The sequence below is a fragment of the Epinephelus fuscoguttatus genome, linkage group LG22 (assembly GCF_011397635.1).
Source record: "Epinephelus fuscoguttatus linkage group LG22, E.fuscoguttatus.final_Chr_v1".
NCBI lineage: Eukaryota > Metazoa > Chordata > Actinopteri > Perciformes > Serranidae > Epinephelus > Epinephelus fuscoguttatus.
In genome coordinates, this window is record NC_064773.1 from 34,906,662 (window position 1) to 34,919,290 (window position 12,629).

Genomic DNA, 12,629 nt, shown 5'->3' on the forward strand with positions numbered 1-12,629 from the left:
ACCCCCTATACAAAGACACACACACACACACACACACACACACACACACACACAAACACACACACACACACACCTGTTCATACAGCTTTGCAGTATACTTCAGCCTGTGCTCCACTCCTTGTTTGTTTTATATTGTTTTATTTTGTTCTAACACAATTAAAAGAAAAAAAAAAAACAAAGGTTGGGTTTGAGGACCGTCAAATTTGACGATTACTTACCGTATAGCCTCAATAACCAACTCCAGCTTAATAAAAAACGCAATATCTCGTTAGAATAACATTATTTCTGGAACTATGGTAAACGTGACATTAATATTTTCAAGTTACACAGATACACCTTATTGCAACTACACACAGTCTGCACATTTTAGCTAACTAATGTTAATGTGGTGGAGCTTTACTTTCCAACCTCACACAGACGCCCTTTGTTGAAAAGTATAATCACCCTAAAGTCTAACACTTCTGTTATGCATTTGTATTTCATTGCTTGCCAGTTAGCAGCTAGATAGTGAGTTAACAAGCTAAACTAACAAACCTGAGAATTAACAGCACCTGCTAATTAGCGCTAACATAGAAATGAAATGATAATAGAATATCACTTACCGAAAGACTGGCACCCTGGTGTCTTGCACGGTCAGTTGGTACAATTATCTGCACAGCAAACCTTGTCATTTGTCCAATATTTGTACAAAAAAAATCATAGGCAGTCTCTAGTCAGCCAGCTCCAGCACCTCAAAACACGGCAAGGAGGTCAAGTTGAGTGGCCTGCGGTGAGGCAGAGCTGACAGCCTGTCAGTCAAAGTGACCACATCCTTAATTATGCAGAACTTTTAGCCTTAATAACATTTACACAGGATTGTTATAAAAAAACTTTACCCCCCGCACAGTTGTCATGAATAATGAAAAAAGCCATAGAGATTAAAACCATCTGTAAACATGTTTAGCCCTTTTTAGACAGGAATTGTGCAAATTTGCAGGAAAGCCCAATCGGTCTTCTTTCAGTATGGCAGTATAAAAACAAAATTGGGGTGCGCGGGAAAATGCTGTCTGCCTACTTTTGTTTATACAGACCCAATTTGTACGGCCCAATATTTGCAGAAAATCTGGCAGTGTAAAAGGGCTTGTTTATTTTAGCTGTAAAATTGGGCAGTTTAACATGGGGGTTTATGGGGATTTGCTCTGTGTTGGAGCCAGCCTCAAGTGGCCATTTCATGAATTGCAGGTTTTGGCACTTCAAGATTGGCTTCACTCGTCAGCCCGGGAGGTTTCCACTTGAGCACACTGAGCAAATGTCAGATTTCAAGTCATTCAAACTTACAGTGTGAGGGGTGTGAAGAAAACAAAAAACAAAGTCGTAGCAAAAGCAAAAGGGTTTCAGCCCTTTGGGCTTGAACCCCTAAAAATCACGTATAAATGAGATGACCACAAAACAACTCATTTGCTTGTTTACTATCTCTTTATGGAACCACATTAGTTCCATCTGCACAGTTCCTGTCTAAAAACGGTATGATAGTCCTGCCATCGTGAGGTGAATGAAAAATACAAAGTAATCTTGCTTGATTGACCAGCAGACCACGTATAGTATAATTTGAAAGACAAGCTGCAGGCTGTTAAAAATCAGTCCATGGGCCGTGATTGGCCCCAAGGCCAGACTTCGGACTTGCCTGGTGTAGGAGAAATGCTAAGCATTTACCTATATGTAGCAAGAGATTTGTTGTGTGCAGAGGTCCAATCTGCTATGTGTGCACAACCAAGCAGCACGTGTGTGCCAGTAAGAGTAGTTCTCATGTTTGTTCAGCTGAGGGAAATCATTGCTGAATATTGATGAAACAGTGGGTGTAAAAAACTCAGTATGATTCTGAGATTTCTTTCAAGGTTTAATTGCACTGTACAGCTTATCTTATAGCTGAACTTGGAGATTATAAGGTGATCAGACAGTGTTGAATTCAAGGCCTCTGTTCTTCTCCTCCATTGAACAACACAATATCTTCCCCTCTGTCTGCTTCAGATAATACACATGGACACTCATGGTCTGTCTGGAGATATCTGCATGATGCTAGAAAAAAAATCCAGTTCAAATGATTGAGAGTCAGCACATATAGTCACATTGCCAGTTAACCGCCCTACGTGTGAATGTATAAAGAGACCAGGATACAGCATTGGAGGCAGGACTCTGTTCATGTTTGAAAGTTGCTCAGTGGTGCAAGATGCCAAAAATGGTCAACTGCCATGTGTAAAGTTACTGGGATGATTGGGACTGCTTCCGCGTCATTGGGCCCATTGAGCAGGTGCACTAGGCTGTCCGAGCCGGCTGCACTCTGTTTAGTGCTAGACTAACTTGAATGGGGATAAAATGATTTAATCGTGCAGCTCTTTAGATTTTCCTGATGTTATTGGTCCAAATGGCTCCAATCTTGATCATAAAACATGTCATTTTGCAGGGGTTGTGATCCTCAAAACAATGTATTCACTGATTAACAGAAGTCTAATTCACAATGTAAGTCTATGGGAAAAAGTATTTTTGGGCCAGAAGGCATAATGTAACAATGCAATTCCACTGTTTTGCCACTATGGAAATTGGCTTCAAAGCCCTGCACACTTCCCGGGGGCCTTGTCATGCATCCGTGATGCATTGAAATCTGAAAGGATGCATCAGACTTGTTATTGACCTATCCAAGGGACATACCCTATTATTTTCCTCAATGATGCTACATTGTAAACAAATCCATGTTGAAATGATAGAAACAATGGTGTCATTTGACTTCACTTATTTTGAAAGTCTTTGTCCCAGAAACCACTAAGGGTGAAATTTTTGCTTTTCTGTTATCATTATACTGCTGGTCATGTTTTGGTCTTTAAGTTCTGGTGCTCTGCACAGGTCTACCCACCCCACCCAGCCTGCTTTCTGTGCGCAAAGGCAGTGATTTCAGCAGCATGGCAAGGAGGTACCTGGGTACTGCCAGTAGACAACCTTTTTTTGTTAAGGTTTATACAATGTACCCTAATTCATGAATATGTAGAATATTACTACAGACCTTTGTGTAATCTTACATTGCAACGTCGGCTGTGACAGCAGATGCTGTATTCATCTATGTCGATGATGACCCAAAGATGTTTTACTGTCCAGGAAATGTGCAATATTAAAGAAATAATTTCACTTGAAACCACCATTTTCCTACTGTCTACATGTCTTGAGATCTTGTTTTTTTTTCATAGTTTCAACGAGTCAAAGGAAAATATAAACACTCCTCTCAAAAAGAAAGATAATAAGCATGTTTCCCAAAATGTGGAACTATTAAATTTATGCAGTAGCTGCGTGTGACACAACATTTTCATTGGTTGCAACGGTGGTCTGTCTGTTCCATCTCTTTGTGTGTATGTATGAAACTATGCCTTTTATTCCTCCTTGAGTGAAACCACAATGTTCAAACATGCCAGTAATTCAAAAGGAAGAGATCCATTGATCGCTTTTCTGTCAAAAAATGCTGTGCTGCCCGTTACACCTGTTTCACACCCTGATCGGCCCAGCCCAGACCTGACGTTATCAGTGGAAGTAACTGCTCTTTCGGAAATCAGTTGATCTTCTACTTACTTAACTATTACTTAACACAGTTAAAGAAATTTTGACCAGGAGTGCCCAAATGTTTGCATACCACTGTACATGTAAAGGTGCATAGAAGAGCTTTCACAAACAGTGGGTCTGACTACTGTTTGCAATGGCATTTATAAACTCCAACTGACAGCATAAAACTGTCATTGAACAGCAGGGGAAAGGGGTTTTATTTTCTCTAATGATTTTTTACTTATTTATTTTTTTGTGGTGGCAAAGATGTTGCAAGCTGAAACACTGGAGCACCAGGCTGGTCCCTGGCTTTGCTGTAGTCCAAAACAGACGGCTCTTTTTTCTGCTTTGACAGTTTTTACATTAAGACAGTTTTTACCTTTTCTGATGCAAATGACAGAAAAGAAAAGAGTGATTTCCATAATGACACCCGCCAAAGTTTTGTTAAGAGCTGGGGACGAAATTTGACAGTTGGCCATCTTGTAATCATCTATTCAGGAAAAACCCTGCTGTGTATGAATGCATAAAAAAATAGTAACATAAAGCTGAATCATTGTCAGACATAGCTGAAAGGTTCCGAGAGTACATTTCAGCCAGTGCGTTCCACCACTCCACTCGACTGTTTACCTGCCTTTCAGATACGATTGGTCAACAGCGCTTAGGCTAGTTCCAATACCAAAATCTTGTCCTGTCGCTTACAGATTGTGCATGCATATACAGAATCTGTTTATAGCAATTATTCCAGACAGAGCAAAAAAATAAAATGCATAAATACATTTTTTTCGAGGTATACCTGAAACCCAACAGGATTTTACTGTGCATTTTTGCAATTCATAGGTGCTGTACTTTAACAAACTACTCCTAAAGAATTAATCTGATCAACCTCAAATTTGGTCAGTACAATCTTAACACCTTAACGGTAAAACTTTGAGTTTTCGTGGAACAACATTATTGTGGTGTGGCAGCCATTTTGCACACATTTCCATTTTTGCCAAAAACAGGAAGTTGTTGTAAATTGAGTGTACCTAGTCCAATCTGTCCCAATTTTTTCTTGGTAAGAGTTCCAGCCTGAACACATCAATTCCACACACCTGTTACTTAAAAAAAAGAAAAACAAAACAGTCAGGCATTGCCAGAAAAAAAAAAAACATGACCTCGAACTGGGCTTCACTGTCTCACTGGAGCACATGTCAACAGTGCATTACAATTACTTTATTAACCCTTTGTAACCTGAGAAAAGTGGCTTGATTTATTTTACAAACATGGGAAGAAGACAATGAGCAACAAAAGAAAAAAAATGACCCCCAAAAAAAAATTTGTAAAAAGAGAAAATTAAAAACAAGAAAATTAGGGTAAAAAAGACAGTTAAAAACAAACATACAAAGAAATGACCAATAAAGATAAAATAAATAAATAACTATAAAGGAATGTAAAAAAAAATATATATATATATATATGTATATATATATATATATACATATATGTATATATATATATATATATATATATATATATATATATATAATAAAAATATTTAAAATAATAATTAAGAAATACAATAATTCTGCAACATAACTTTTTCATGTAATAATAATATCAATTATAAATATAGTTTTTCCCTAGCTTTTTAAAAACAATTATTTTCAAAATCTATTTTTTAAGTGCTCATTGCCTTTTATTCCCCATGTTTCTAAAAGAACCAGTGTGCTCGGGGTTCGAAGTTTTAAATACTTGCGAAAGGCATCTAAAGGCAGCACAAGAAAAGGAATGTCGATCCAGGTTTCAAAGGGTTAATGCTAAATCCAGGATAATTTGGTTGAAGTTTGAGTCATGTACAGTATGTCACTATCTTGGCTTCTCCCTTTCTTCCTGCTCCAGGTGGCCTGTGACCTGCTTCGGAGGATCATTCGTATCTTGTACCTGAGCAAGAGGCTTCAGGGTCAGCTACAGGGGGGCAGCAGGGAGATCACCAAGGCTGCACAGAGCCTCAATGAACTAGGTAAGAACGTGGTTTATGTCATGGAGAACTGATTAGTAATTATAAAACTCTTAGACCCAGGGCTGGTTTACGGGGTTTGTGGTTTCCATGGGAATGCAGCCAGTTGAATCTAAATTAGGTTGGAGAAATGATAGATAATACTCAAATGAGAGGGCTTTTGTTCTAAGAAATAGAGTGTTCTGTTTGTATAGAAATTAACAGATGGTAAAGATTCACTTTCACTTCATGTGGCGTTCTGCTGCTCCGTCTGTGCCCACAGTATGCTCTGCACTCTTGGAGTGTGGAGCTCTGAATAACTGAACGGTAAAATTCCAACAGGCTCCTAATGAACGGTCAAGCTCTGCAAATGGAAAATCAATGCGGTGGCCAATGCTGATATCGTCAAGTGGTATCCACATAAATGCAGCTCAAGAGAAAGCAGCTCCCTTCTGCTGTGTTGCTGTGTCTCAGTGTATTGTTCTTCATTTTAACATGGATTTACATGGTGAAAAAAGATTTCTGCACACTTGCATCTATGCAGTGTTCCACTTTATTTGTTAAGCTTTCGGTCTACTTGACCTTCATCAGAGCATACAACATGGATTTACATGAAGCTTTAGCCTTGACTACAACTGCTGGTCCAGTGCTGTAGTGCTATTAGCATGAGTCTGTGACCAAGTGAATGCTTCCACTTCCTTCCACAAAATAAAAACCCTCACTTCAAAATAAAAGCCCTCTCTTGCTTCATACACAGTTCAGTCATAAACTAGGTTTTGACCCTTTCTTGTTTTCTATGTTTTATAAGTAATTGAAAAAAGTATTTAAAGTAATTCAAAAATAAAAAATATTACTTCAAATTACAGTAGATTTTTTTTTTTACCATTTACAAAATACTCAAAGGTAATAGAAACACAGATTTCGAATAGAAGTAACAGAAATACTGCCCACCTCTGATTACTGTTTTACATGGAGGCCCTGTACACAAAATCAAGGTAATTTCATTGTGTACCTGAGAATTTCAGATTGACTTTAAGGAAAAATAACAGCTCACAAAATGTCAAATCACTTCTACCTATATTTTTCACAGTTAGTTTGATGTTCAGTGTGAGATTTATAAATTATTTAGATATTTATTACTTTGATTTTGATATTCAGTGATCCACATTTATTTATTTATTTATTTATGTTGTTATTTGTTTCTTTGACTCAGCTGTTCAGGTCAGTTCATTTACGAAACTGTGAAGTCGCTGGATACTGGATATCAGCCGATTAATAAGGGTCCGGGCAGCTAAGCTGCCAGGATACTATTGTAATCCTAGGTGTTCTTCTTTTTTCTTCTTTCTTCTTCCGAGGAAATCATACTTCCCATTGGTGAAAACTCACCAAACTTTGCACAAAGGTCCAGTCTCATGCCAGATATCTTCAGCTGTAAACTCAAGCCAATAGTCCTGATGGTGGCGCTACAGCAAGCGTCAAAAGTTCAAAACTTTGAAAATTCATAACAGATCAACCATACGTGCTACAACTTCACATCTTTCATCAAACTGTAGCCCCAATAATGATTGTACATTTAAACCTATTAAAAATTATGAAGTTCATCACTCTGTTTTTTTTCAAAAACTGTAAAACTTCTTAAACCTATCTCCTCCCACAATTTTTGCTCAGTTGACACCAGACTTGCTACAGAGCATCTTCAGACTGTCCTACAAAAACTATGTTTCTCAGATTTTTGATTTATCAAAAATTGAGCCTACAGTTCATCAAAATGTTTGACTGTAAACGGTACTGTAAACATATCCATGCAAATTCTTGCTAAATAAATCTTCAATGTTCATGAAAAAATGACAAAATTCTAGAGTCATGGTAGATGATGTGTGGCAAATTTCAGAATTTTATCTCAAAAACTGAATTTTTGACATCATTTTGAATTTTGCTCTAATGTGAACAATTGGAGTCAATGTAAAAATGGCAATTTTAAACATCAGTTGTTCACTTATGGAGCAAATCAATCATTGTTAGAACATCTCCATGCTGTCTAGATGCAATATGTGTGTTTTCAGATTTTTGTTTTGATAACTGAATTTTTTAAAGTGGTTTGAAATCTGCTTTTCCATGCATGGATGGCTGCTAAACCTGCACGTCTGGCTTAGTCAATTTGTGAAGCTACACATGAATTGTCACTGGCTAATTAGCTCAGTAAGATCGAAATTGATCCTTAGTCTCAGAGGTTGTGAGTTCAAGCCTCAGCTGATGCAAAAGGCAGATTGCGTTGCTAAATTCCTAAATGTCTTTCAATTCTTCTGCTTGTTGCTCAGAATTGCCTAAAAATGCCCGGACTCGACCCATGGCTGTGCAGCAGCTATAATCTGCTATTGGCTTTTTTCTGTTCCAAATTGTCGTAATTAAATCAGCCTTTCAAAATTTGATATTGGTCGATTTCCATGGTCACCTTACCTCAAACCCATTGAACATTTATGGAGGCACTTGAAGAATGAGTCAAATCATGCTGGGATAACATGGGCCATCAGGTTTTGCACATACTTGTGGAGTCTATACTAGCTTGAGTGCATGCTGTCATTAAAGCAGAAGGGGGACATACCAAATACTAAGATATATTCTTAGTGTACATTTTTCCAAGATTCAACTTTTCACTCAAATTTTGAGCTAATATTAAAAGCTGTAATGAAAAAAAATCATGTTAAATTGAAAACAAATGCAAAATAGAAGAGTCTTGGCTAGTGGTCTTAGACTTTTAGACTCCACTGTATGTAACCAGCATGTTATTGCTGCGATGTTTTTGCATAAGAATTGTTTGGGCAGCGTAAGAGCATGAGACTGAAGGTAGATGTGCCATAAGCATTTCGGCCACTGCCATCTTGGCTTGTTGGAATCAGAAGTGACCATATTTGGATGAGAGGTTGGAGTAGTGGAGGAGTGAGGGGTGGATCTAATTCATAGACAGATACATATACAGACAGTCTGTCACTCAAGCGACCCTACCCTTAAAAATGTGTAACTGTCAGCCTTAATACCATTTTAAAGGTGAATTATATAAAAATCCACCCCCTGTACAGTTGTCATAAATGTTGAAATTAGCTATAGAGATCAAAACTGTTTTTTGTACCAGGCTGTAAACATGTTTATTTCTGCTGTAAGTTGGATATTTTAACATGGGAGGTCTATGGAGATTGACTTTGTTCTAGAGCCAGCCTCAAGTGGCCGTTAGAGGACCTGCAGTTTTTGGTACTCCCACATTGGCTTCATTTCTCAGCCTCTAAGGTTGCCACATAGTTCCTCCCCACATAGACATACATCACATAAAGGAGGTTATGATAGCATTTTGCCCTCTGATGAGGTGTATGGTGAGGTAACATCAGTGATATCCATTGGTAACCCCAGGTCCCCTTTTCTCTTACTCTTCATAGGGCTGGGCGATACAATGACTATGTACAATATATTCATATATTGTCAAGCAAGATATAGATTTTTGACAATGCTGTTTATATCGATATAGTGTCAAGTTGCATCACATAACACATACTAGTGTGCATCTCTCCTCTGTCATTCTCTCCACACAGCTCTATCCCACTCACTCACTCACTCAAGTTCTCCAGCAACACAGAGAAACACAGAACTGCTCCTCTGTTTAATCTGTTTGTTAATTAGTTTATAATGCAACATCAGTCTATATATTGCATGCTACACTAAATCAGTCTGTGAGATGATAGACAATACTGTACGTATTTTCCACTCTAACCTTTGGCCGCGCCAATTTCCATTTCCACTTAAGACATGCAGTGCCACTCCATGCTGCGCCAAAGATGGATCTTCTCCAGTGCAGCCAGGCTGCCCACCCTCAAATGGGTAGCAGTGATGTCTCATCTGCCACAGGCAACCCCCAATGATCCCGCTTCTCCCCTTCAAACAAGGCTGTGGGTTGTGACACTGAACTCATCTCTGTCTGTAGGAGACCAGAGAAAGGTGTCTTCAGTGTGTGTTCAGCTCTCAGTTCTTTTGTAGCTTCTAACTGAATCTCTGTGGTTTGGAGTTTAGGTTTTCTCTTGTGTCCTGTTTGTACTTTAGATATCTGCTTTATTTTTGCTGTTTCATGTTTGCTATGCGCCGTATCCGAAGATGTTTGAAGTTTCTGCTTGAAAACTCAACATTTCCTTATTTTGGTGCTTCACAATAAAAGTTTTTACATTACAAAATAATGGGGGACTTTATTGTGAAGAATCGTGAAAAAATGAAATGTGATCATTACTGAATTACCAGAACTTTAATGGCTATTTTCAATAAAGGAAAGTCTTATAATATCGCAGGGAGGAAGAGTAAAATCAGCAACAGCCACAGTGAAATGTTAGATTTAGAGCTGCAGACAACAGGCTCTTACTGCACCTCTGCAAACAGCTCACCTCCAACATGTAAGCGTCTTCTAATTGCCCTGCTGTGTGATGGAAAAATGCACAGGCAGCATTAACCATGGATCAGGTTGCAACTGAACGTGTAGCCCATTTTGTTGAAAATACTGGGATATATATCGTGTATCACCATTCAGCCTAAAAATATGGAGATATGAATTTTTGTCCATATCGCCCAGCCCAGACTTGGTTTCATTGTCTTGGCCAGACCTGTTGTGTCTAACAGTGGCTGGATAGCTTCAGAGGACTGTGTGACCTTCTGTTGTCAGCAGACAGAAGGTGATATTGATGCATTACATGTCACTGCCACCAGTTATCTATTTGCCAAGCTACCCTTAATTATCACATGGCATTACGCGTGACACAGTGGGTTCAGCAGGACAAGTGTTTTCAGCAGTATGTGTCTGCAAAACGCGCACGCGCACACACACACACACACACACACACACACACACACACACACACACACACACCACAATCTCTCAAAGGTGATACGGTGTCTGTGTCTAGTGTCTGCTGTGCCAGTTGGTGGCTGTTCAACAATTCCAACTATTTTTCAAGTGGGCTTTGCTGCTTTGTGTTGTGTTGTTGTTCACACTGTGGGGTCCTGGAATCAGGGGTCACCTGAGCCATAGTGTCAAAGTTACCACAATGGCAACAAAAAAGTAAGTTAAGTAAAATACATAATATGGGCACTATAGCTGAAATGCACAAACTATGTCCATATGCCTTTGTTTAGGAGCATGCTAGGAATGACAGCCCCTTTTACGCTGCCAGATTTCTGGCGAATGTTGGGCCGTTCTGCTGGCAAGCTGCAAGCATTTAGACACACAGAGCCAGATTTGCGAGTTGATCAGAGGTGCCCAATTTTCCGCCTTGTAGGGTAGTCATATTCGCGGCCTTCCGCCACGGGAGGGGCTGTTGATGACTTGTGGGGGGAGCTGTTGATGACGCCACACGTGCGACCCACTGGCGGTGGACAAACAGGAAACGGCTGATAGCAGGAATGAGCAGCTAGTACTAGTAGCAAGAGGGAAATGCAAACCTGACAGACACTATGGTAAAGATGAGCAACTGGGGAGAGAAAGAATTGTGCATCCTGCTTGTCCTCGCTAATGAAGAGGCCATCAACCGTCAAATGACGTAAATGATGAAGGACGGGCCGGCTTACAAGAGAATCGCAGATGGACTGTCTTGCCATGGCCTCCCTCGGGTACGTCACTGTTTACGTCACACGCTGAGCTACACGTTTTGTTACTTGCTCACACCCCCCATAATTGCCCCAAAACAGGCACATTCTGTATAAACAGAACATTTTGCCGCATTCCCCGATTTTGTTTTTATACTGCCAGTGCTGAAAGAAGACTGTTCTGGCTTTCCTGCAATTTTGCACAATTCCTATTTAAAAGGGCTAGTGTTGGTCAGTCAACTATTTTGGTCCAGAATAATGTCTGAACAACTATTGAATGACTTGCCATGAAATGTTACACAGTTATATATGGTCCAGAGCAGATAGCTGGTAGTAATTTAATCCCCTTTGAATGCTGATAGAGCGCAGATCAAATCTGAAACCTTTTGCTTCACTGGACTTCATTGGAATATAACACCCACAGCATGATCCTAAACCAAGTTGTTCACGTGACGATGTTCCCTTCAATTGTGGTGCCTTTGCTGCCTCACTTGAGTGACAGATGACTTCACATTTGTTACAATGGTAACAATGATTGGAACAATGATGTAAGGCAGTTGCATTTTACAAAGTCAACAAAGCGCCTTAAGCAGTTGTTTTTGTGTTGAGATTATCTGTTCCGCATGGCTCATTCTTTTGTTATTAAGAGAATAATTGCCTATTTTACTTATGGGACAACAAGGCATGCAGTAGATAAGGGTGACAATGTATCCTGTAAACTGAGTATTATTATTATTATTATTTCTATCAATCATAACAAATCAAAGGTTTCTTGTTTTTTCAATTCTCAAACGGCAGTTCAAATTTTGAATTAAAAGTAACGCCAGGGCCACACCAGATGCGGAAGCGCTGCGAATAGCCTCGAAGCGCCGAGAAGCGAAGCCAGTTTCCTTTTGGCGCCCATGTTAACCGATTGTGTCATCCACACTGGCTGCGCCGAGAGCGAGAGCGAGAGATGGGGCACACACACGCAAACAGAGAGATACCCATGATGGAAAAACAGCCCCAAATGTGACAGAGACAACAGCTGGGAGCAGAAGCGCTTGTCAACCGGCGTGGAGAAATGCGCGTCTGATGTGAACGGGCTCGCACGAGAATTTCGGGGCACTGCGCTTCGCAGCACTTCGTTGGCAGTGTGGCCCTGGCGTAACTGTCTTTGTCTGTAACCACACCCACCTGCAGCTTATCTTTAAACAGCACAAGCTGTATTTGATTAGAGGTTTAATGTGTGATATCTAGCCAGACATAAGTGGAGCTGCCATGGGGGCATGGGAGTGGCCGCCCCAGGGCCCCCATCAGGTAGGGGCCCCATGACAGTCACCCTCTTAATTACTGACAATGGTGGTCACTGTTATTACCCAATGGAGGGCCGGAAGGGGGCCCCTGTGTGTTCTGAACTCTGCATCATCACTGTGCAGCTGATGCATCACGCGCACAGGAACACTACTCATGCAAATTCAGCTGTACTCGTACTCGTACT

General features: G+C 39.9%; 1 protein-coding gene across 2 annotated transcripts in view; it reads left to right on the forward strand.

Annotated features, from left to right (window-relative positions):
• Positions 1-12,629, forward strand: part of cog5 (component of oligomeric golgi complex 5) — a 188,102-nt gene that overhangs the window by 26,718 nt on the left and 148,755 nt on the right. For both annotated transcript variants that reach the window (XM_049567067.1, XM_049567068.1), the window contains one exon: positions 5,440-5,560. In XM_049567067.1, the coding sequence (XP_049423024.1) occupies positions 5,440-5,560 (121 nt within the window). The remainder of the gene's footprint in view (positions 1-5,439; positions 5,561-12,629) is intronic.